The following is a 26,320-nucleotide window of genomic DNA, read 5'->3' as shown; positions in this document are numbered from 1 at the left end:
GAACAAAAACATAAAAAATAAAGAGCAGTACTACTGACAGTAACGCCAAACAAGGAAAACCTGGAGATAATCCAATAAATGTGCCAAAAGGCATCAAGGCCTGTGCCCTGAAAGCCATGGAATATTACAGAGGGAACTTTCAAACAACTTAAATGGAGTGGAGCACTCTGACCACGGTTTGGAAAACTCAGTACTGTTGTCAGTTCTTCCCAGATCCATCTGTATACCCACAGCAATCCTAATCAAAATATAGCAAGATTTTTCTTCATAAAAACAACAAACTGATTCTAAAATGCACATGGAAAGGCAGAGGACCCAGGGCAGCCGAGACCTGGAAATGATCCATGCACCTCGACAGGTGGACTCATGAACACCACGTAGCAAATCCAGGCAACGGAACGCTACCCAGCAGTTAAACAAACACACACAACTACACAGAAGAACCTCAGAATAATTCTGCTGAGTGGAAGAAACCAGACCCCCCCCCCCAAAAAAAAAAACCACACACAGAGAAACGTCATTTATATAAAGCTCCAGAGAAGACAAATTCATCTCTAGTGACAGTGGCTACGTGGGGGTGGGGGTGGGGAAGGGCCAGAGGGAGGAAACAGCGACAGACACAGGGACAATTGATGGATGCAGAACAGGCTCCTTATCGTGACTCTAGTTACGGTTCTCTACGGGTACACGTGTGTCAAGATCATCACACTGCACACTTTAATTACGTGCGGCTTATTATGTTCAGTGTACCCTTAAAAAGCTGTTTTAAAAAATAACTATACAGCAGTTATCCCAACCAGACCCTTTATAATCCAGGATTCATTTGTTCTATGGTCTTAAGCAATTTCCACGGGTCAACGACAAATGTAAACTAGCAGGATAAGGCCACTATTTCTTCTACGGTTGATCCCAAACATATCCTTTTCCTTCCCATAAAAATTCACAAAAATACAGTAGCACTGCATTAAAATAATTTCTCTAGATCAGGAATTGGCAAGCTTTTCCTGTAAAGGGCCAAATCCTAAGTATTTTTAGCTTTGAGGGCCATGCGCTCTCACTCACAACTACTCAAAGCGGCTGCTATACTGCAAAAGCAGCCACAAGCAACGTGAACAAAAATGGGCGTGGCTGAGAGCTAATAAAACTTTATTTGCAAACTTGGGTGGGGGCTGGCTTTGGCCCAGGGCCAGAGCAGGCAGCACTGCAGATCAGGGGTTCTCCCAAGGGGTTCCCCACAGTGCAGCAACATCACCTGGGAACTTAACAGAAATGCAAATGCTCAGGGCCTATCTCAGACCTAGGAATCGGACACTTTAGGCATGAGACCAGGAAGCTAGTCATTCTTAAGAATTCTGAAGTTCAAGTTTAAGAAACTACTGGCTTAGAAAACCAGCAAGAGTGAGGGACTGATCCAGAGCCAAGAACGAAGAAACCAAAGCAAATGTTTAACAGAAAGCTACAGATCACACTCCCCAGAGAAGGCAGCCCCGGGCCTTTGGGCCGTCTGATAAAACAAAGTCTACTGACTAAGAGTACTCAAGAGAAAGACTCCCCCTGACAAACCTCTATTACTAAAGGGCCGTTGCTGGTTCTTTCACTTCTTGACAAAGAGTTTTCAACCTGCTTTAAAAAAAACAGTTCTAGAATGTCTTAGCTCATACTCTTCCTTCACTCTGCATTCCACTCAACAGAATCTGGAACTCTGTCATTCCTTGGGGATGATTAAATCTTACACTAAGGGGATCTGAGTCATTCTTCCAAATATCAGTCAAGACCATACTCAGCCACAGACACTGAGGACCTTCCAGGACAGTGAATCGTGTGTGAACATGCACTCACACGCATGTACACACACAAGCATGAAATAAGACATTCCAAGAAAATAAATCCTGGTTATCTGAGGGTTACTTCTGGGTAAAATCACAAATCACCGGCATTACTCTATTTTCCTTTTTAAAGCAACTCTTTATGCCCTTCCTTCCTCAATGCTCAAAATGCCAAGACCTTCTGCAAATCCAGAAAACACATCAAGAAAATAAAATAATTAAAATGCATCATTTGAGGAAAGAAAACCAGTTTTAAGATGGAGGTACAAAAATGCTTTGACCCCATTCTCTCAAAAATCACCAAGAGGTGCCTGGCCGACTCTGAAGGTAGAGCGTGCGACTCTTGATATCAGGGTTGTGAGTTCGAGCCCCACGCTGGGTGCAGATTTGCTTAAAAATAAAATCTTAAATATAAAAAAGCTGTCTAAACCCCTGCTCTTCAATGAAGGAGGAAGCTTGTGAACCCTGAGCCTGTGGGAGGGTGGGAGGTGGCGAGGAGGAGGAGGGCAGGCTGAGGCCAGAGAGCTGCTGAGAAAGAGCTCCAGGAACCAAAAGGGAAAGCTCGGGGTGTGAAGATGCCGGTTGCCAGAGGAGGTGGATGGGAGATTTCAAGGGAGCAAAACCGGGGACCGCCTGCAAGTCCACATGAGGAGCAGTCAGGCATCAAGCACGGAGAGAAGTAGGATTTCAGAGGAAAGCAGCATTGGCATCCCCAGGGGCGGGAGACGAGACCATACAGCCATGAGCCATGACATAAGAACAGGTGAAAGCGGTTACAAAAGAAACAAAAACAAAGCCCATCTTAGAAATTACAAATGAAATCACAAAACCTGAAAGTAGACAAGAAAACAGAGTTTGGCAATAAAGCGGAGGAAAGCCCTGGAGAGCGACACCAGAGACGGAGAATGAGAAGGACCGAGGCCGTGCCAGGCCCGGACAGCCCGAGGCACCCCAGAGGGCAGCGCCCCAGAGACACCTGGAGCTCAACCCCAAGCGGGGGCTGGCCTCCTGGGGACAAGGGTGCATGGGGCCTGCACAGGACCACACCGATGCCCGGATCAGGCCCCCTTCACCCACCCTCCAGGCACTGGGAGCCAGAGGACAGCAGAGAGGCGGGCCACACACCAAGTTCAGCACTGGGGGCCAGCCAGGTGGCCAAGGCCAGAGGCAGAACACACCAGCCAGCGAGCAGGAAACAGAGGCGACCAAGTCCAGGGCCCAGAGCAGAGAGGAAGTGAGGTCAGAACAAGGGCCCCGGGGTGGGGCCGACAGGCAGCGAGGGCAGGCGTCGGATGCCAGATCGGGGTGAACACGACCACATAGTCGTAGAGTAAGCACAAAGTTTGGGTTCATGAGACATGAGCCACGATGATGTGGGCAGGCCCGGGGAGTGGCGGGGACGGGCTGCAGGGGACTAGCAGCCGAGGCAGGACTAGGGACGTGGCGGTGCAGGTGACAGAAACAAGAGGTCAACGGGATAAACAGTGAGCAACAGGAAGTCCCTGCCCGAGGCCAAGTGGAGAGGACGGGATGGGGATGCTGGGTTTGTGCCATTCACCCTTTAGCTGTAGACCCTGTCCACGGATTCCTTAGGCAGCAACAAAAGGTGAAGACAGCAGGCACGCAGAGTTGGCATCAGCCCGCCCAGGGAGCAGGGGCGCCCGCCCGCGTCTCTGTCACTCAACAAAGCGGGCCGTGCTGGGCAGCCCCACAGACGGGAACGGGCATCTGGAGGAAGGAGAGCTGCCGCAGCTGTGTAGGAAGCACAGAGCAGATTCCAAGTCTGCTCCCACCCCCTGGTCCCTGGAGCCCACCCCCAGAGGCAGCAGTGACAGCCGGGTGCGCACAAAACGACAGCCTGACGGCCAGTGGGTGCATGTTCAACATGTCCAGACTGAGGGCCAAGTACATTAAAATGAAAAGCAGCCAGGGGCACCTGGGTGGCTCAGTCCGTTAAGCGTCTGCCTTCGGCTCAGGTCATGATCCCAGGGTCCTGGGATCGAGCCCCGCATCGGGCTCCCTGCTCCGCGGGAAGCCTGCTTCTCCCTCTCCCACTCCCCCTGCTTGTGTTCCCTCTCTCGTGGTCTCTCTCTGTCAAATAAAATCTTAAAAAAAAAAAAAAAAAAGAGCAGCCAGATAAAGATCTAAATGGGGTCTTGAGCTTTCTGTCTGGTCGTTCCTGGGTGAGGCAGCGTCACTGCAGGGCCACTCAAGGGACAGGGAGGCGATGAGATGGCCCACGGTGGGGCAGGCATCCCCCAAGCACCCATGACAAAGGAGATGCAGTCCCCAGGGAGGGGCACTGCTGCGCTCCGGGGTGAAGCAGGAAGGCCTCTTCCGTCGCACCCATATCTGCGATCCCTCCGTCACCAGGCTCCCTGTGGCTCGTCTCGGGGCAGAGGTGCCGGGCAGAGGACAAGGCCCTGTGCTGCAGTGGGAGGGACCGAGGCCCAGACTGCCAGCGCTCCAAGCAAGCACATCCAGCGAGGCTACGGCCTAATCTATATGGCAGACTTTCCAGACTTCAGAATCATCTGGAGATGAACAAGCATGTACCCAAAGGACCCAGAGAATCAGCGGTCCCCCTGGGCCCACCCAGAGGCCACTGACGAATGCAGCTGGGATGTCTGAGACAAAGAACACACAGCACAGCTCAGCACTGCTCAGCACTGCTCCAGGCCGGTGAAGGCACCCCAACGCTACAGGACCACAGCCCCAAAGGACGCGCAAGGTGACCCTGGCCTCCTGTCATAGCCAGGGTCTCCGAGGCCCAAAGAAGGGTCTGCTGCCTTTGCTCTCAGCACCTCCGGGAGAGGCCCTTCCCAGACTGCAGAGCAGTGGGGTGACCTCCCTCAGAGAGGGCAAGGCCACGTCAGCAAAATGGAAGCCCGTGATGTGGTGCGTGGGGGGCCTGGGATGATTCCTCAGTCAGAGCAAACCCCTCAACGTGGACCAAGAGGGTAGGCATGACTCACGCATGTGAAGTCTCTAGAAAAATGGAGACCCTTCCTCAACAGTAAGCACTCTGTCCGTGATGTCTACTCTGGTCCATAATGTGCAGGGATCGCCAGCACTAAGCCCGGCCAAGGCCTTTGCTGCCACATCACCCACCCTCCACCACCCTTACTGCCACCTGAAGCTGTGGGGTTCCTTCCCACTTAGGCTCGGGCTCCAGTCCGCAGCCCCGCAAGCATCTGAAGGGAGGCCTCTGGGCAACACACAGCACACAGACCCTGACGGGGGGTGGGCCGTCAGCTAGCAGCATCAGGTCTGGGAACGCCCTGGGGGGCCAGCCACTCCTCCCAGACAAGGCCCCCGTCCCGGTCCTCGCAGACCGCGGGTGCCCTCTCCTTACCCCTCCAAGAAGGCCCGCTCCTACCTCTGTCCCCCGCTGCCGGGCTGTGGAGCACGGAGCCGGGTGGTACACACACACACGGTGGAACACGTCCTTGGGAACGAAAGCGAGGCCCCGGGCAGAAGCCAAAGCCTCCGGAACGGAGTGTGAGAGAGTGTGCGCGCGCGCGCGTGTGTGCAGGAGGGTTTGGGAGAATTCAGGTTTACACACTGTTTCCTCAAAGCCTGGCCCCTGGGGCATAAACGAAGGGTAGAGGAAAAACCCAAGTCCAGACACTGCCTCAGGAGCCTCCTCCAAGAGGGCCTGAGCCCAGGAGGCCTGGGGTGACCCTGGCACACCACCACACCCACTCTTGCTGACCGCGAGCCTGTGGCCCGGGGCACAGGCTGCGCCCGGGAGGCCAAGTGTGCTGGCATGGGCGGGGGCTGGCCACCCCCACCCTAGCGCAGGGGCCCTTACTCTAAAAACACGCTCATCCTTCTCAGGGCAGCTGAAAATGAAACCTTTCTTTGTCTGCTTTTTAACCTTGCAGGGCTTCCAGAAATTTGAGGTGAAGGTAAGATTTGTTTTAAGGCTGGAGATAAAGGGGCACCTGGGGGGCTCAGTCCATTAAGTGTCTGACTCCTGATTTCGGCTCAGGTCACAGTCTCAGGGTCGTGAGATCAAGTCCCATGTCGGGCTCCGCGCTCAGCAGGGAGTCTGCTACAGACTCTCTCTCCCTCTCCCTCTGCTCCTCCTCAGCCACTTGTGCTCTCAAATAATACAAAGATTAAAGAAAAAAAGGACATAAGAACAGTTTCAATCCTCTCATTCCAACCCAAAATAACGGGACAAGCACCTGAAGGAGGCCACGGCCTGGCCCTGGCTTCCTTTCCCTCCTGCCCCCACTCACCACAAGGGACAACACAGACCGGTGGCCAGGCCTCCAGGGAAGCCTCCCGGCACAGGGAGTGAGCACAGGAGAACATTCTGAGCAAGGAAGAATGTGGGTGACCACGTGCCATGGCCTTCCCGGGCACAGCTGACAGACACACAGATGCAGGGACAGGGAAATGTCAACAGACACCACCTCGTGGGAGGCCCCCAGAGCCAGGAGCCAGAGAAAACCACTGAACGGAAGGAAGCGGCTCAGTTTCTATAAATGACCTATGGCAAAGAGATGTGGAAAAATGGCCAACGTCCACGTGCAGAAAAATCCTCTGCCATCTACATCTGCCCTGTGGTGACCCAACCCCACACTCACCAGAGGCTCTGGCTGGGAGAAAGACGTGTCCACATCCGGGGACGGGTCTCTGTGCGTCTGACCCACCCTGCTGACCTGGTTCTCTCAGGACCCAGTTCAGGAATGCGCAAGCCGCACACGCTGCCACGGGGGTGTGACAGCGTCACGGGGTCTCAGGAAAAAGACATCAGGAGGGACTGAGTCCCAGTGGGTGGCCAAAAGAGGGGCAATTTAGTCAAGAGAATAATGACAAGAATGGACTGCAACCCTGTAACAGACTGAGTTAGGAAAGACAGACACTCAATGGCAGGAAGATGGGAAGGGAGGCGCTCCGGGAGAAGCAGGCGCAGGGACCACCGTAACTGGGTCAGCGGGATGGGGCAGGGACGCTGACCCTGCTGGGAGAAAGTTCATCACAGCAGATGCTGACAAGGTCCAAAGTCCTCCGCGAATTACTTATTAACTACGGAGGGGAAAGGCGGACCCCACCCACGAGCACGATCAAAGTTCCCGGCCTGCCGTGCACCGTCTGGCCTCCAGCCACCACGCGCTGGGGAGGATGTAGTGGCCCCACCAGGCTCCCACCCAAAATGCTGGCCCTGCATCCAACCAGGGGGCATGCCAGGTACTGGAAGTAGAGGCATAACCCACAGGATGGCCCCCAGGCCCTCCCAACGCACCCATGTCACGAAACACCAAAGGTAGGGGAGGGACCCCGAAGAGAAGCAGCTCGGGGAGAGAGGTGCATCCCGGTGGGTCCTGGGCAGGATGGGGCTGCGGGCTGCTCCGTGGTGGTCGCCATGCTGTGCTAACACTACAAGGCCATCATGTGCAAAAAACGAACACCGAAGACGCACGCTCGCCAATGAGAGGGTGTGCCAAGACGGCAAGGTGTCCACACTCGCGAACCCTGGTGAGCGCTGCTCTCATGACTCCACCAGAGGTCTGAAGATTGTTCAGAATAAAAAGTCCTAAGCCAGGGGCGCCTGGGTGGCTCAGTGGTTAAGCGACTGCCTTCGGCTCAGGTCATGATCCCAGGGTCCTGGGATCGAGCCCCGCATCAGGCTCCCTGCTCGGCAGGAAGCCTGCTTCTCCCTCTCCCACTCCCCCTGCTTGTGTTCCCTCTCTTGCTGTGTCTCTCACTGTCAAATAAATAAAATCTTAAAAAAAAAAAAAAAAGTCCTAAGCCAAGGAAAAGCAGCAGGCTTACAGACAGACTGATCTCTGCTCCTCCCTCGGCCACCCATAACTGGAGGATGCATAGGAACACAGGAGGGCATGTGCCGAGGAGGGACGTCAGGCACCTTCAGGATGGCCCAGCAGGTGCCACGTTTGAGCCGTGGGCTGTGCAAGACAATGAACTCCCTCAACACTTGAGCCCGCTCAGTGGCAGCCAAATGCATCTGAAATGGAACAGCAACATGACACCTAACTCTAAAAATCCCAGATTTCTGGAACTGTAACAAACCCTGGTTATAAAAACGGATATCAAATTCCAGTTCAGCTCTCTGGTACAACCATCCAGGAATCCGACGTGCCTGTGGACCTGGACCAACAGCGGCAGGAGGATTGAGAGAAGCACTCTCGGTCCAGCCAGGCCTGTCGAGCATGGAACCAAGACCCCAAGACCCTAGCCTGCAGCTAAGGTGCATGATGACTGGAGACGTCCGTTCTACCAGCTCTTCACCCCGCATGAGCAGGACAGGGCACCGTGGCTCTCAAAGCTGGTTCTCTACTCACGGCCTTGTTTTCATTTTCTGAGAAACCTCACTTTTCCAGGGAAGAACTGCTCTGGGGCCAGGGCGCCTGGCTGGCTCAGTCAGTAGAGCTTGCAACTCTGGATCTTGGGGTCATGGAGTTCAAGTCCTGAGTGGGGTGTAGAGCCCACTTAAAAAAAAAAAAATTGCTCTGAGGTCAATTTTACCTGGTTCAGATCAAGGCTGTGGATGAGGCTACCACTGTTGGCTCAGTTACCGAAATCACTGTTTGAAGAATTATCAAAGGCTGTCCCACTTGAAAAACACATCCTGGGATGCCTGGGTGGCTCAGTCGGCTAAGCTTCTGCCTTGAGCTCAGGTCATGATCCCAGGGCCCTGGGATCGAGTCCTGCATCGGGCTCCCTGCTCTTCATCTGCTTTTCCCTCTGCCCATCCCCCTGCTCATGCTCTCGCTCTCTCTCGAGATCTCTCTGACAAATAAATAAAATCTTAAAGGAGGGAAGGAAGAAAGGAAGGCAGACAGACACATCCTACCAGACTTGCTCTGTAACAGAACTCTGGCCTTCCCTCCAGCCGGAAGTCATCCGAAGATCGAACTTGATACAAGCCTATCACCAGACACTGCCTAGGGCACGTCTGTGAGCAGCGACCCTCAACCGCACAGAGCCCAGGAGCCTGGGACATCCTCAGCCTGCGCCCCCATGGCTTCAGGGACAGGGGTGGCTCCCAGCATCCCAGCAGGTGAGTTAGGGATCATGTGGACTCGGCCACACAGAGGCCCAGGTCAGACACTCCATCGCATGTCCCACAGGGAACGCTGCCCCCTGAAGTCCAGGGAGGAGCACAGCCAGCAGGGGTTATCAACAATGGACAGCACAGGCTCCGGTACACAGATGTGCCCACTGAGGGCACAGGGAGCCTCCACGCCTGGCGCACCCTGTGTGTTCTGCTCACAGTGCCTGCCGGTGTCCATCCGCCTGGCCCGGCCAGCTGTGAGGAGAGCCACCACACCAGCCTTCGTGTGCCCACATGCGGCCCTGCCTGGGCTCCTGGGACAGCCTGTCAGGCCCGGCTGCCTCCCGTCAGATGCCCTGGCTTTGGGAAGAACTGGAAGGTGCAAATCTGCACAGCACGCACCCTCATCACCCACTACAGGAGGGTAAACTGAGGCCCAGGGAAGTGGCATGACCCAGGACGCCAGAGTAAGGACGTGGCCAAGCCAGGACCTGGGCCCAGGGACCACCCATGAAGCTCTCTCTCTCTCCGAACTTCTAGAAACTCCTACTTGACCAGAAATACCAAAAAGCTTCAGTGACTCCTGCTTGCACAGAGAAGGTAAGGAAAGAAAACGGGGTGGATAATGTCAGACTCGGGGACAGTGGCGTCTGCTTCACGGGGAGCCGCACACGAGGCAGACCAGCAGCCTCAGGGAGGTCTCCAACTCTGTTTTTCTTTAACCCAAACACAAAGAGCCACCCTCACTGACAGAGGTCACAGGCCCCCCCGCCCCCGGCTCCCGCTGCCAGGCCTTCCTTTTGACCAGCATCCAGCACGTGGGGGCCCCAGTAGTATTTGCAAAACAAACGTCAAGGATCCTCCCCCTTCCAGAGCGCCCCTGCCCTCCTTAACACAGACAAAAAGGCAGAACTGTCACCTGGACCAGGAACCTCAGGTCCCAGCTCCAAGCGTGCTCCGGACACAGAAGGCCAACCAGGGCATGGGGGAACCAAATAACGGGAACGGCTGCTGGCAGCTGAGTCACTGGCTCGGTCAGGACAGCCCCAGGGATGGGGACACAGACAGCGGGGGCACCACGTGTCCCGGCTGAGATAACCTCCCAGGCCCCTGGAGCCACCCCAGGACCTCCAGGGCCAATGCCCAAAGAGGCCCTCCAGGGCCAGGCCCACCAGAGCTTGGGAGATGGGACGCGGCCACCCCGTCAGCCTCACAGCCATGGTCACGTACACACACTCACCTCCCCACGAGATGCCAGGACACAACAGCGTGTCACCCGTGTGAAGGACCAGCATCCCCCAGGCCACCTGTCACCCCCAGCCTCCTGGAACCAATGGAAGCAAACTAGTGCAAACCATGGCCAAGAACAGGCCTGGACCTCAAAGTCCGAGTGAGAGGACCGAGAGCCACACGTAGACGACCACCAGCCTCATGGGAAATGACATTCACAGGTGGAGAGAGGAAGCAAAGTGGCTGACAGTCTCGGACATGTGCTCCTCAAGCTGCCAACTCTTCTAAAGCTGAGCTGGCCTTGGCCGCAGAGCCACCATGCACACTCCCTGAGCCCACTCTGGGCGCTCAGGTGCCTATCTCCCTTCATCCTGCCACCCAAAAGCAGCCCCAGGCTTCTTTTCTCCTACTCTCTGGGGAAAGTCAGGGTCAAGCCATCGGGCTTTGAGCTGTCCCCAAGCTGTCTGGGGTCTCTTCACTCTGGGTCCCTTATGCCACCCACACTTGCTGATGAGATTAAAAGAAAGGCAGATCTTTGGTGAGAGGCATCACTTTCAGTGAATCCATTTCTTTTTTTTCCTTAAAGATTTCATTTATTTGACAGAGAGAACACGAGTGCGCATGCACACAAGCAGGGGGAGCGGCAGAGGGAGAGGGAGAAGCAGACTCCCCGCTAAGCAAGGAGCCCGACGCGGGGCTCAATCCCAGCACCCTGGAATCATGACCTGAGTCGAAGGCAGACACTTAATCAACTGAGCCACCCAGGCACCCCAGTGAATCCACTTCTGTCTTCAAGAACTTTCTACAGAAACGGGCAGGGTACAAACTTAAGAAAGAGAGGAAAGGGGCGCCTGGGTGGCTCAGTCGGTTGAGCATCCGACTCGTGGTCTCAGCTCAGATCTGGATCTCAGGTTCGTGAGTTCAGGGCCCACATTGGGCTCCACACTTGGTGTGGAGAGCCTACTTAAAAAAAGATGGATCTCCAGCACAGAGATGTTCCTGCCTCTGACGTACCAACAGAGGGCTGGTGGAGCCCACTACATACAGGAGACAGGATACCAGAGCACCGCTTACCACAGTGTGACAGGATTAATATCCAGAACACAGAAACAACTCCTACACGGGAACAAACAGCCCGACTCAAAAAAGGACAAAGGACTTGAACAGACATTTCTCCAAAGATGACATCCACACGGCCAATAAGCATACATGACATTCACCATCACTCAGCATCCGGGAAATGCAAATCAGCAGGACCATGAGAGGCCACCTGACGCTCATCAGGATGGCTACTTTCTCAAAAACACAAAAAACACAAACATGAACATCCTTAGCAAGGATGTGCAGAAACTGAAATCCTCGTGTACTGTGGGTGAGAGCGTAAGATGGTGCAGCCACCGTAGAAAACAGGACGGCGGTTCCTCAAACAATGAAAACAATTACGGGAAGATGCAGCAATTCTACTTTGGGGCATATGCCCAAAAGTTGAAAGCAGGGGCTCAAAGAGATATCTGTACACCCACGTTCAAAGCCACATTTTCACAAGAGCTAAAAGATGGAAGCAACCAAAGTATTCATCACCATCTGAATGGATAAACAAAAATGTGGTCCATTCATACAATGGAATGGTTCTCAGCCTTAAAAAGAAAGGAAATGCTAACACCTAGTCCATCTTTGATGGACCTTGGTGAAATAAACCAGAAAGAAAAGGACAAACCCTATAGGATTCCACTTCTAAGAGGTCCCTAAAGAAGTCAGATTCGGGGACAGAGAGAAGGGTGGGCACCAGGGGCTGGAGGCGGGGAGGGGGAGTGAGTGTTTCATGGGGACAGACTCTCGGTTTGGGAAGATGGGAAGGTTCTACAAATGGATGGTAGTAATGGTTGTACAACAATGGGGACGTACTTACGCCCCTGAACTGTGCACTTAAAAACTTAAGGGGAGCATCTGGCTGGTTTGGTTGGTAGAGCATTCAACTCTTGAGCTCAGGTTATAAGTTCAAGCCCCATGTTGGCTGTAGAGCTTACTTGAAAAAAAATGGCTAAGATAGCAAGTTTTATGGTATGTATGTTTTATCTTAACAAGACAAACACACAAGGCAAATCACAGAAATACTAAGAATAACACAATAGCCAATGCCACTAGAAAAAAATCGAACGAGATTTTCACCTTTCAAGTTACACAGAAACATCCTGAATGACAGTAACCAAACATGTGAGGGGGTAGGAAAATGGGCACGTGCTTAATTCTGTGGGCATGTGAACTGGTGAGCCGTGTAGAAAAAGAATTTCAGTAACAAGTAAAATCAAGAACCCTTGAGGGGTGCCTGGGTGGCTCAGTCAATGAAGCATCTGCCTTCGGCTCAGGTCATGATCCCGGGGTCCTGGGATCGAGCCCCACGTCGGGCTCCCTGCTCAGCAGGGAGTCTGCTTCTCCCTCAGCCTCTCATTCGTGCTCTCTCAAATAAATAAACAAATAAATCTTAAGGAAAAAAGAACCCTTGAAAAGGCCCTACGCCTTCCCAGTGCTGGAGTACGGAAATGGTCAGAACACGTCCCAGAGTCGCCCCTCAGTCGGGATTCATGATGCAGAAGAGAGAGAGATGTGGATGTCGTGTGTGCGTGCCCCCTTTGATCCGCCGACTCTTCTACAAGAAACTCACCCCCACCCAACCTCACAGGTGCCCAAGCAGATGCACTTACAGTGGGAGCAGACCTCAGCCATGACGGGACAGAGGAGCTGCCCTCCCTGCAGGGGGCTGGTCAGTCGGTGAAGCCACGTCAGGAACCTGTTCAGCGTGGTCCAGACGCCCTCTGACTCAGTCCTTCCACCCCAGCCCACGCTCCAGACACACGCACACACGTGGGCCAACAACAAGCTGCAGTGATCATTCATGGGCATCCACGAGGGAAGCCAGAAGGTCCACCAACCCAAGAATGGGGACAGGCCACACAGCAATGAGGTGGCACACAGGAGTGACAAGGGCCCCGGGTGAGAGCCCTGCAGAGACAAGAGTACTGACGGGGCCGTGCCAGCTACGCACGGACACGGGCCCGGACACGGGAGGCCGCGAGGAGGACATCCCTGGGGGCACTCGGGCACAGTGCATTTCCTCACCTGGGTGGGGGTGGAGACAACGCGGGCGGCAGCCAGCAGACACCAGCATTCCTTGCTCGTCCACGTTGCCGCACGAGGCTTCTGTGAAGCATCAGTGGCAAGATGCTCCCTAAAGCACCACTTGGAGTAACGCACAGTGCGTGCCCCAGATGTGAACTCCAGAGACCTCGATACCACAGAGCACTTGCAAATGCTCTGGCTGTGCAGGCGCAAACCCAGGCTCGCACACATGCACACAGGGGCACGCGTGCATGGAAGGCCCGTCGCCACAAGCAAGGTGGCCCTGGATCCTGCAAAGCAACCACAGAAGAGCCATTTCTGAGACAGCGGGGATCTGAACACGGGCAGGAAGGAGTTCTCATCACGACCGCCGGGTACGCCAACCGCACCAAGGTCAAGACTTTCCACAACTCTGAATACATTAGATACTGAAATGCTGAACTATGAAATAGATGCTGGGATTTGCTTTAGAAAAGAATGACAGCCCCATAGCACAAACAAGGAGGGAGAAGTCAGATGAAATGGAACGAGTAAGACGCCAGGAACTGCTGGGCTGGGCCTATGGGCTCCGAGAACCAGTCTCCCGATTTCAGTGTCAGCTTGAAATTTCCCATCTTAACAGTATGTTTTCACAAATCCACACATACGTCCTAATGACGCAGGAAGAAACGCACCCCCCACTGACCCCATGTCAGGGGACGGGGACAGGGAACTCCCGCCATCACGGTGCTGGGAGACACAGGACGGGATCCATGTAGCCTCCCTGGGCCCCTGCTCCACACGTCCAGCCGACTTTCAGCAACAACGGCTGAGGCCCCAGCATCCGGGGCGCCACCAAGCTTCTGCGCTCCCCTCGCCCAGCGCCCCTGGTGCTGCCTGAACCCCCTCCGCAGCCCTCCGGCCCCTCACACCTGCCAACAGGGCCACACTGGCCAAGGTTCCAAAAGGCTGGGGCCACAGGGAGAGCAGGCCATGTTGTGGGGCTGCCTGGCTAGGTCCCCGCTGTCGTCCTCAGCCCCCAGGGATCAGAGAGGGAACCGAGACACAAGCCTTTGTCAGAGACTGAGAGAAAACAGATCTACCAAAGAAATCACAATTCAAATACAAATGTTTAAGTGAGAAAATAAAAAGCCTATCTGCACAAGAGACATCAAGTCCAATCAGGTAATTAAATCTAGGAGTGCTCTGAATACCACAGTAACGAGACCATCTCAACAGCAGTGACAAGGAAATTAAGCAAGTTCTCCCATAAACAAGAGGAAATTCCAACACAAACCCAGCAGGAAGGGACACGTGCGCTGACCCCCCCACCCAGCGGCAGCGAATGGACGCTAGGCCAGCCCTGGCTGAGCCCACAGGGTGGGCACCACACTCTGGTTTGGGGGGTGGGGGAGGGGGGCTGTGCAGGAGGGAAACCTTCCTGCTGCAGAGCCAGGAAGGAGCTTCAAAGTTCAGAATTCCCCGGGGCCTTCGGCAGGCGTCAGTGACCAGGGTGTGCACTTCGGCCATGCGGGGACCCAGGCTCGTAGTTTGCAGGCCCATCGAGGTGCAGGTCGTCAGGGCAGAGGCCTGTAGCTGCTGGTCCTCTGTGGTCCCCTCAGTCAAGAGCCTTCCAGACCTCCGTTCCAGGACCAGGCACGTTGCCCCGGCCCTGGGTGTTGCCAAGGGCTCCTGGACGACCACGGCCAGCCCGAGCTCCAGGAAACACGGGACATGTCGTCACTCGTCGAGCCACACTGAGGCAACCCATGGGCTTACCTTGCTCTTACAGCTTAAAGAGCTTCCTAAATTGAGGCAAAATCGACTAAGGTCAGGCAGGCTGGGCGACACTTACTGCATACAAGAATGTTAAAAAAAAAAAAAAATCACAGTTTTGATAGTTCTGCAAAAAAAACTTAGCAAATTTACAACAAAACTGTCAAGTAATTAAGGCAAGGCACTTCACACATGAACTTAAACTGCTAATTAAAATCCCCTCGCTTAATTGACTACATTTGCATATCATTCAACTTGGGAGCACAATTTTTTTAATGGTTTGGGCAACACAGTTGTAACGCCAGGAAGCAGGGAGGCAGCAGGTAAGGCGGGGCCAGCAGCACCCACTGCACACACGCGTCCACGCTCGGCCGCCCGCACGCGTCCACCCAGGCAACTGTCGCTGCAGCCTGACACCGCACACACTTGACACGAGGCTTGGGGGTCACCCACCCCCGCCAGGGCTGGCCAGTCTGCACTCCCTCGCTGCAGCCCAGCACCCCCGCCCCGGGGGGGAAGGGAGGAGAGTTGCATGGAGGTCCCACTGCGGCCGGGGCTGATGACAGCACCTCACTACTACCCAGTGCCTCTGCCTCAACCTCCCCAGCAGGGAGCCCCCAGAAGATTCCAGAACCACATGTGGGATGCGTGCACCTGTCCCTTCCTCCAGGGAGAGGGTTCCCAGCTTTGCCAGCAGCATGGCTGACTGCCCCCTTCTTCCCTGGTTCCTCTGCGTGCTCACCGAGTGCCAGCCCTCCCATTCAAGCAACACACAGCTCCCTATGCCCGGGGGCCCAACCAGCGCTGGGGCCCAGGGGAGGACAGACGTCGACATCAGCACGACTCACAGAAAACTCGGTTGACCAGGGCAGCTTAGGGATCCAGACTGGGCACCGTGAGGCCCAGGCAGATGAGAGGGCCATGGGTCTTTCAAACAGGGGTTTCTGTGTCACCTTCAGCGCAGAGCCTACATAAAGACCACAAACCATTGCCCTCGTCCCCACGGCTGGACCACACAGGGGTCTGCAGAGGCAACAGGCACTTCTTGTTCTGATGGTTTCAGCGCAGCGGTGAGGGGGTTCAAAAGGAGAACGTCAGGAAATTAGAAGCATGCATCCACAGGGATGGGCAGACAGCATGAGGGGTGCCCAAACAGCCACGGCTCTGCGGAAGGAGGGACCACCATGAGCGCCGCAAGAACCATGAATGCCACACACAGAAGCAGCTCCAAGAGCAAACTCCATGACGGGTGTGAAAAGTGAGCATACTTGAGGTGGGGAAGGGGGCACGGCCTGGTGCCAGCTCGCCTGTCCCGTGGAGGCCTCACCTACCAGTCAGGCTAGAGCCACAGACTGGCACCGTGGGCTGGGATCACAAAAAGAACAGCTGACCGCAGACAGACGTGGACAGGGCATGAGAGGCTGGTTCTGCTCCCAAGGGAATGGAATGCAGACCGGGTCCCCCATAACAGGGACTCACAGGTCATCCAGACAGCCCCAGCCTCAGACCCAGGCAGCCCGCTAGTCTTACCGGCGCTAGGCGTGGCTGTGCTCCCCCAGAGTGTGGGGCTGGGGCAGCACTGGGCGTCCTTTCCTGCACATGAAAGACAGACCTTCAGTCTTCCCCCCACAAGCTGCACAGCCCAGCTGGGGAGAGTAGGGTGCAGAAGAGAACATGCCACCAGGCCCAGGCTCCAGGCAGGTCTGGGACAGAGGAACAACCTGACAGCTGGCATAGGACCCCAAAACACATCCACCACCTGCACCCCCACGTCTCATGTGCTCCCAGCGGGCTCAGTCCCATTCCTTCACGCCACCCCATCCCACAGGGTCAGACCCAGGGGCTGGGACACACGACTGAGCTACCATCGTGTGATTGTCACCCCCACTTGCCACCTCACTTGTGGGCTCAGGGGTCGGGCCAGGAGAAGAAGGGCCACACCAGAGCCCCACTGGCACCCTGGGACCTCAGGCCCCCACGACTTGGCTAACCTTAGTCAGGGCAGGATGAGCCCCTGGCCGGGGCTGCCCTAACCACAGCAGCCCTGGGGCTGGCGCGCCTGCCGCTCCCCCCACCACAGCGGGGTTCCTCTGCACCAAGCAACACAGGGGGTCCCACGGGAAGCCTATTCTCAACAAGACATGCTTGTCTCTTTTCAGAATAGCCAGCTAATATCCCAGCGGAAGCCCAATCAAGGCAGGCACCACGGCCAGGCTCGTCCAGCTCCAGAGCCGAGAATACCTTCGTTCCAAAGCAGTGGCCAAGCATCTGGGCTCAAATCGGGTTTAAAGCACCCCCCACAGGCCTAAGCAAGCCATCTTCTTCAAAACACACAACACGACCAGGACGAATGACATCTAAGGGACGTAACTCTGCTCCTGAGAAAGTTCCTACACCTTTCCTTTTCGACCTGTCAAGAGCAGAGCTGCCCAGAAACCCCCAACAACTAGTGATTTCATGCCTCCGTGAATCATTCAAGGAGTATTTGTTCCGGGCCCGGAACTGGGGACTCAGCCGTGACAACCTGCCCCCTCCATGAGGCTGACAACACAACCACAAACACACAAATCCCAGGCCCACCACAACAAGGGTAGCCCAGAGAACCAAGACCGGGGGAAGGCCCGACCACTGCGCACTGCGCGGCCCAGAGGCTCACGCGGAGACTTCCTGAATCACTACCTAGAGCTGCAAAATCAAGAAGTCGTCGCGTCCTTTGATTCCTTCCAAGTCAAAACAGTTACATCAGATAAAACACAAACGCCGCATACCAAGACAACCTCAGTTGTCTCACAGGCTCATGCCAAGACTCCTCCTGAAGCCTCCCATCTGTTTCACCAGCACGGAAGACACAAGGATTACCCAAAGGAACAAGAATTTCTAGCAAAGACCAGAGCAGCACACAGGCCGCACACTGCAGGAAACGGGCACCGCGGTCACCAGCAGGCCCGCACACAGCCAGAGGGCTCTCTCCCCCTGCAGGTGCCCCAGCCACTCTGGTCCTTCTTCCGATGTTCCTCTCATCCCCACCATCTCATTTCGATTTCATGCCTGAGTCCAGTCCTTCACATCAGTAAATAAGGAGACACAAGAAGTGGCCAGTCCCAGAAGTAAAAAACCCTCCCCCCGACCCCTCTCAAACCAGCTCCCAAGCTCTGTGACCAGGAAGACCACCCCACCTCGCTGAGCCTCTTGCGGTGACTTTGCCTAGAAACACAGTACGTCTAATGCAGCAAAACGGGCATCCAGTCTGTCCTCTAGAATCGTACCCTCTATTCCCAGAAGAGCAGCGTTAAGAGCTATTGTTGACCCGACCACCAGCCCTGGGAACAGGCTAGAGGCTTCCTGAGCATGACCCGAGTTTGCCTGGACACACCGCACCTGGTCTACTGGGGGAGAGGGCAGCCTCGGAGAGGTGGGGCAGGGCGAGGACCTCTGCTGCGCTCGCACACGCAACGGGACCACATACGTAGCCCCCTGAGATCCCTGCCACCATGCCACTGCATTCCCACGGGTAACCCGACACCACCCAAAACCTGCTCCAGACCACGCGAGGCCATGCAGGGAGGAGCCACCCGCCACACAGCCCCACACCCCCAGGAAATGACTTCCAGTCCCTTCTTTGCAATTCTGATCCGCCCCCCACACCTGAGACGGTCAGTAAACAGAAAGTGGGGAGCAATGGGCTTGGCCCCCAGGCCACGCCCGGGCTCCATCCCAATGCCCCCCCCCAGCCTTTCCCTGGTTTCCCATTTCCTCAGGAACAGCAAACCAGGAGGGTGAGGGCCTGAGCAAGAATGGAGGCCTTCTCCCACTGTAGCTCTCACAGACCTGAAGGAAATAACTCAGCCTCTATATTTTGACTCAAAACAAAGAAACTTTTTAAAAACATTTCAGTTGAAACTTGCATAATTCTTCCAGTGGAGAAATCCTCCCCGACTTTCGCAATCCTTAGAAAGAGACACATAATTGCTGCTTGTGTAACAGTCTCCGGGCCACGAAGAGTCCGGCCGCCGGCCTCGGCCACCTCCCGCCACCTCCCGCGGTCACCTCCCGCCAGACAGCCAGGGCTGGCCCCAGAAGCACCACGTCCCCCGCCCCCCCCCCCCCGCAGCTCCCCGCAGCCAGGGCTGTGGGGCGGGGCCCGGTCACACTCCCCCAGACTTCCTCCTGCTCCTGGCCTGTCTGCCCTCGCCCGACATCTCAGACACACATTACACAAACCGGCTGCAGGGAAGGCTGAGAAACCGAGACGCGGAGAGTCCGTGACCCTACTCCCGAAGCCCTGTGCTGACTGGGGGACCCCGGTGAGGGAGCAGGAACAGAGGCGAAGGTCACCCAATGACCCTGCTGCCCCCGGCCAGCTGCCGCCCTGAGGAAACCCCAAGAGGCTAGGGGCCTGGCCCAGCTCCAAAGAGGGGTCCTGGAAACTGGCAGGACAGCCAACAGAGGGGCAGACAGACAGATGGGCAGGCAGCCCACACCTGGAGGACCATCCAGACACGGCTCTGCACATGCAGCCAGGCCGAGGCACCCGGCCAGCAGGGAGGCCCTACTCACTCTCGCACGGCCCACTACAGGGCGTAGCGAGAAACCGGAGGCCTTGTTCAAGCTGTCGTATCCCCCATTTGAGAAGACTCCCCAACCTTCACTCTGCGGCCTTCACCTGGTGACCAGACCGACTCGCAGACCCCATCCTTCTGCATGGCCGGGGCGGGGGGAGGCCAAGGCCCGTCCAGGAACTTTGTCTCAGAGCATCACCTGAGATGGCACCCCACTTTCTCAGCCAAACGTCTGTTACCAGGAAATCACCATGGAACCCCACGAAAGCCTACAGCAAAACAAGGGGACAAAGGGACAACCGACCCTCTAAATCTCTGCGGGCACAACAGATGGCATCAAGGTAAAGCCAGTTCCCCCATGAAAGAGGGATCCCAGGTGAAGCATGCAGGTCAGAGTCTATGTCCAGCCTGATGGAACATTCTTGATAGCATTCCTTCCCAAGATAATTTCAGCTTAAAAGAGCAAACCACATCTCACTAGGGGAGTGTCCACAGGCTGGAACCCCCTTCCTGGCCTGTGGACTTAAAAGCTGCAGTCACTCCCCCACAGGGGCCACAAGACTCCATGCCCCCAGTGCTGCCGGCCGGGTCTCTGCTTTGAGAAAACACTGCCCTGTGACCAGGGGAAAGTTTCAGATGACCCAAAGAAAACCGTTCCAATGTCAGGAATTCAGACAAATCCAGTCGTGGGCACTCACCCCACACCGGGCCCCTGGAGCAAAACGGCCCACACAACAAGCCCCCTCTGAGAACTTGGGTGTCTGAAAGACAAGGGTACGATAAACAAACCCAGGCCAGGCTCTCCAACCCGAGAATCAGGACACCCCGCAGAACAAACAGCAGTTCCAAGGAACCAGTTTCTGGAGCGCGGGCCCCGGGGAGGCAGAGCACCGCCCTGTGGTCGGCCCAAAAGGGAAACACCTGGTGACCCAGCAAGGAGCCGTCCTGTGGGGTGAGGAGCCAGGCCCCAAGCAGCAGCCAAGCCGGCAGCACGGATGTCCTCCTCTGCCGGCAATCTACACGGCCGGACAACTGGCCCACTTTAGTCCAAACACCATGAGACAAGCCCAAGAGGAAGGGACAGAGCCAAGTGGGCAGAACAAGAGTGGAGAAGGCTCTGAGTCCCCATCTCCTGGCCACGTGTTCCCCCAGCAACAAAATGACACATCCCCACCCCACCTGACACTGGACACCTGAACACCCTCAAGAAATAAAACGTCACCATCACACCGCTTGCTACAGTCCCCATTTCACACGAGGAAACACAGAGACAGAGAGGTTAAGCAACTGGCTCGAGGTCACACAGCCAGGAGAGATGTAATGAGGCTACGGGAGCAGCCCCATGGGGTTCCACAGCTGGACTGGCCCACTGCAGGACAGCAGGACAGCAGCCTGGGGGGAAGGGGCTCAGAGGCTGCTCCCCAGCACTCCGGAGGCCCCTCCTGGCACAGGTGGCAACCGAGTGCTGACCGGTCTCCGGCTGGCAGGAGACTGGGGCAGCACTTCAGCTCCACAGCCTGGAACGCGCTCCAGCTCCCGTGGCCTCACCAGAACCCAAGGCCCTAGGGGAGCCGTGGCCCTACACAGAGGATTCCACCACATTCTTTGTTCCCTGCTGTCCTCATCCTTAGTAAATCAAAAACGTTAAACTAACCTAACAAACAACTGAAAAAATTCAAGATCTATTCCATGAATAAACTGTCAAAGGCAAGTGCAAGGAGCAATGAGAGATAGGCAGGGCTCGGGGGGGGGGGGCGGATGGGGGGGTCTTCCCAGGCAGCTCCATCCGGAGCAAGTGGGCTCTGGGCAGCTGGGGATCTCCGCCCACCCTGAGCTGATACCTGCCTCACGTGGTGCCCTCGGCATGTAGACAGACGAGCACATGGCTCTGCTAGGAGATTTAAAGAGAACGATGCACCCCAGGACTCCCAACTGTGTGGTCACAGAGCCAAGGAAGCAGGCAGAGCCCCAAGAACAGGACAAGCAGAAAAAACTGGCAAGGGAAGCGCCCCACGAGGTGGCAGAGCCAGCAGGAGAGCACTCGAGAGCTCAAGGAAGCCTGGGGCCGGGCGCGCAGGCCAGGTCACCACCACGAGGACAGGCTGGCTGACACTCGGGCCTGGAGACCCCACCCACTTACGATGAGCAGCTTTTCCTCGTCACGGGGAAAATGTTTGTCTCATCAGTCAATGAGATTTAGAGCAGCATCAGGGAAGGCACTGAAGGAGAAAGGGCGGCCCTGATCATCTGCTGAAAAGGCCGGAGCAGAAACAGGCTCTGGCCTCTGCTTTCCGGACTGCAGGGACCAGTCCTGCTTCTCCCCAGGCAGTGCTTGGGCCTGAGCGCTCAGGCTGGGCCTTCCCTGAGCTGGAGGATGGCCGCGCCCACAACCACGGGCGCCTGCTCCGGGAGAAGCCGGGCCCGGGTCTACGGCTGTGACAAAGGGCCAGCCCCCACCACACACCCCTCACGCCCAACTCAGACACCGACACAGACACACCCTGCCACACAAGGTCTTCTGCCACCTGTGCTGGAGGTAAGTGGCCTGCCACGGCTCGGCCACAAGCTGCAGGCCACAGTGGCCGTGGAAGGTACGGGCGCCCCAAACAGAAAAGCCCCCGGTTCCCATAGGGTGCCCATCTCGCCACCCACTACCAAATCATCTGAAATCAAAGGCTTGGGCCTTTCCTGCAGCATCCTCCCCTACTCAGACCATCCCTCCCGCCCAACCCCTGCCCCACAATCTGCAGACAGCTTGCCACCTGGGCAGCGACACAGCTGAGGGCAGAAATGCCACCGAAAGCATGTGCACACGCACACACAGCAGCCCCCTCCGAGCACAGGCAACAGGCCCCCACATCCCCAGCCCCTCCTCTGCTCACCGAGACTCTGACACTCCTCTGGAGGGGCGCCCGGATAAAACCGGGCGGGAGCATCTATTCACAGATTTAGAAAAAAAAGTTTGATGCAGTAGCTGAATTAATTAGGCCTCCTCAGAATAGCTGAGCCAATGCAGCATTCTGTGTATGCAATTTAATAAGCCTGGATATTTAAAATAAAAGTTACAAATACTTGGGGAGGGGAAGACACCATGAAAAGTTGGTGAGGACCCCAGTGGATGGCCTCAGGGTCCAGTGGCCTGGGAGCCACCCAGCCAGCTACCCAGCAGGATCACACACATCCTCGCCTGGCAAACAACAGAGCCTGGGCCAGTGGCCCTCCTCCGCCCGACAGCGTTTCAGAAAGAGGGAGACAAGGAAACGGGCGTGTCCAAAACAAATCACAGGCCATGAGCTACTCCTACGCAGGGCCCCAGGTGCCCGCTGACCAGGCCCCAAGCCCAGGGCCAAGCGGCCCTTGCCCCCACACTGGGGGACTCTGGGATTCACACCCTGGCAGGCGCAGGGAAACACACAGAGCTGGAGTCGCCGAGTCTCGGCCCCCTGCCACCGTGGCCTGGACACCTGGCTTTGTTTCTGAGTCTCTCCCAAGGCTTCAAGGCACAAACAGGCCCCACCGGGCCCAGTTCTGTCTGCTGAGGACCACGGGCAAGAACCCCTCTGTCAGCAGGGGGTGGGGGGGAGGCCTTGGTCTGCATACCTCCTCACCGCCCCCGAGGAAGACCTAGGCCTGAGGCTGCAGCCTGGGCCCAGCCCAGATCTAACTTCCCAGGACTCGGAGCAAGACTGTTTGAATGCTGAAGCCTGCCCTTCCCGGCCCATCAGGGCAATGGCTGTGGACATCAGGAAGGCTTCTCCACCCACCAAGCCAGCCACCCTCCCCCTGCGCCCCGCCCCCCCCCACCACTGGGGCCACCCACGCCAAGCAAGCTGGCTCATCACAGGGGTCGAGCCAGAGAACCTTCCTACACTGTCGGTGGGGATGACGATGCTACCCTGAATTTCCCTGAAATAGATCCAAATCCCGAGACAAGCCCTAAACTGCACAGACAGAGCCCATGGCCCAGGAGGGCCCCCCAGCTTCCAGGCCCTGGGGCCCAGCACACCCAGGGTCCTCCCACTCCCACAGCCAACGGGACACTCACCCGGGGCACCCGCCGCTTGTACTTGTTGCCATAGTCAAACTTCTCCTTCACGTCGTCCAGGCAGCGGCCAAGGCGCGCCTGTTCCTCCTTGCCTGTGTAGTCCTGGCTCAGCAGGATGTAGGCCCGCCAGTTGGCCGAGTCGAAGCCCCAGTGGCAGGTCCGGTTCTCCAGCGCCTTGTGGGAGTGCACCACGAACTTGTGCGGGGGATACATGAGGCGGCAGTCGAGGCACTGGATGCAGGCGGCACTCGGGCTGCTGTAGAGCTCGGGCACCAGCAGCCCCTTACACTTGCCGAAGCACTCGTGGTACACACGCACGCTGCGCTCGCTGAGCTCCAGGCCCAGCGCCAGACTGGCGGCCAACTCCTTCTTGCAGGGCGGCGGGTAGGCGCCGCCGTAGAGCAGCGCGTTGCACAGGCGCTCAGCGTCCGTCTTGGTGATGAGCCCGCACGAGGGCGCCGAGAAGGGCAGAATGCCCATGACTTTGAGGATCTCCAGCTGGTCCGCCGTGCAGCGCGAGCAGTAGATGTGCAGCTCGTCGCACACCGAGTTGATCTGCTGCAGCGAGAAGTCGCGCAGCACCGAGTTGAGGATCTGCGGCAGGCACAGGCGCTTCTCGCCGCCCACCACGAAGCACGAGATGGTCTCGCCCTCCAGCACGGTCTCGCAGCGCTCCGTGGAGCGGTCGGACGGCATGAAGAAGGGCCCGGGGAGCACGGGCGGCGGCGGCTGGATAGCTGGCAGGTGCAGCACGGGCGGCGGCTCCGCGGCCGCGGGCACCGGCGCCGGCACCGCAGCCGCGCTTGCCTCCTTGGCGCTCTCCTTCTTGTAGGCCTCCTGCGCCCAGCGCGCCGAGAAGGCGGCCGGGCCGCCCAGCGAGCTCATAGAGCTCAGGTGGAACTGCTCCAGCGTCTTCTGCAGCCCCGGGTGCGGCTGGAAGCCGCCGCGGCCGCCCGCCGCCGCCTCCATGGTGCGCTCCGGCTCCCCGGGCCGCTCCCGCTCCCGCGCGCCCGGGCCCCCGCGGCCCCCGCCGCCGCCCCGCGCGCCCCGGCGGCGCCCCCGGCCCCGGCCCCGGCCCCCCCCCGCCGCCGGCTCCCGGCCGATCACGGCCGCGGCCTCGGCCTCGCCCGGGGGCGCGAAGGGGTAGGCGGGCGGGGCGAAGGGGTCCCGCCGCTGGAGCCCGCCGGCACCCGGGCCCGGCGCCACATCCACGCGCCCCGCGCCGCGCCCGCCGCCGCCGCCGCCCGGGCCCCCCGCGCGCCCCCCGCGCGCCCCCCGGGCCCTAGGCGCGGGGCATGCCCCTGCGCGCGCCGCCAACGCCAACGCCAACGCTCGCGGGCCCGGGGCTCGCGGGGGGCGCGCGGGCAGGTGCCGGCGCCGCGAGGCGCGAATCGCCGCGGCGGCCGAGGCCGAGGGGCCCGGGAGGAGCGGGGGCGCGGGCGCGGGGCCCGCCGGGCCGTCCTCGCGCGGCGCGCCGCCGCCGCCCCGCTCCTCCCACCGCGCGGCGCCCGCCCGGCTCGTCCCGGCGGCGCTGGCCGGCCGCGTCGCGCCCGCCGCCGGCCGCCCCGGCCCGGCCCGCGCCCACCCCGCCGCCCGCGCCGGGCTCCGCGGCCCGCCCGCCCGCCTGCGCGCGCGCGGCTTCCGGGACGGCGGGAGCGCCTGTGGCGGCGGCCCTCAGAGCGCGGCGGCGGCGGCGGCGGAGGCGGAGGCGCGGGGCTCGGCGCACATCCTCCCGGCGGCTCGCTCCGGCTCGGACTGAGCGCGGAGCGCTGAGCTCACGCCGCCGCCCCGCCCCGCGCCGCCCCGCCCCGCGCCGCCGCCCCGCCCCTCGCGCCGTCTGGAGCCGCGCGTCCGCCTCAGCCGAGCGCCGGCCAGGAATGCGACCGCCTCCCGGCCCGGCTCTTCCAAGAACGCGCGCTCCCCCCGCCCCGCCACCGCCCAGCCCGGGGCTCGGGCCGGCTCGGCCACGCTCGGGCCCGTCCGCCTGGGACTCGGCTCCGCTCGGCCGCGACTCGGCTCCGCTCGGCCCCGCCCGCCCCGGACTCGGCCCCTCTCGTCCACGCTCGGCTCCGCTCGGCCCGCCCGCCGGAAGGGCGCTCGGCGGGGGCAGCGGCGGCGCCCGGGGCCCCCCCTTCCGGCCGAGGCCGCTTCCTGCGCGGCGGGGAAGGCGCCCGTTCCGCCGCCGCCGCCGCCACCGCCACCGCCGCCGCCGGGGCCCAGAAACCCACACGCGGCCCCCGCCACAACCGCAGACTCGCGGAGGGGCGGGCAGGACGGGGGCTTACGCAGCCGGCACCGCGCACCTCGCGGACCCGGCAGGACGCGGACGCCACGCCACGCGACCATGGGGAACCCCACACACGACAGGGACGCCACATAGCACGACCCGGGTTCCATAGAATGACGGGGACGCCAAGTGGGTCACTCACTACGTTAGGATTGCCCCCCCCCCCGAGGGGACCCCGCACAGGCACACACACAATGCATCGTGTCCCAGGGCCCCTACCCGTGCAGGGGCGGCGCATCGGCCCCCCGCCCCCGATTGACCGAGCTGCCCCGACCACCCCGTGACCCCGCGCCCCGGTCGCCGCGCACGGCCAGCAGGGCCACCAGCCCCAGTGCGGGACTGCCAGCTCCACGGGGCAGGGCCTTTGTGCCTGAGAGAGACAGCCCCGTCCGGGGACTGTGCGCTGTGCCCATGGGTCAGGTCACGGCCAGGGCCAAGCCTGGGGGGTCCTCGGGAACCTGGCCCCTTCCT

General features: G+C 58.6%; 1 protein-coding gene across 1 annotated transcript in view; it reads right to left on the bottom strand.

Moving 5' to 3' along the window:
• The window catches only part of SKI (SKI proto-oncogene), a 69,314-nt gene extending 44,723 nt beyond the window's left edge, over window positions 1–24,591 (bottom strand). Inside the window, exon 1 of the mRNA XM_081816809.1 lies at window positions 23,563–24,591. Coding sequence (XP_081672935.1) covers window positions 23,563–24,531 — 969 coding nt within the window. The 5' untranslated portion in view covers window positions 24,532–24,591. The remainder of the gene's footprint in view (window positions 1–23,562) is intronic.
• Window positions 24,592–26,320: the final 1,729 nt, after the last annotated feature.

This window comes from Leptonychotes weddellii, chromosome 4, assembly GCF_054177405.1.
Source record: "Leptonychotes weddellii isolate Sample4059 chromosome 4, ASM5417740v2, whole genome shotgun sequence".
NCBI classification, from domain to species: Eukaryota; Metazoa; Chordata; class Mammalia; order Carnivora; family Phocidae; genus Leptonychotes; species Leptonychotes weddellii.
This window is presented reverse-complemented; position numbering and strand designations above follow the sequence as displayed.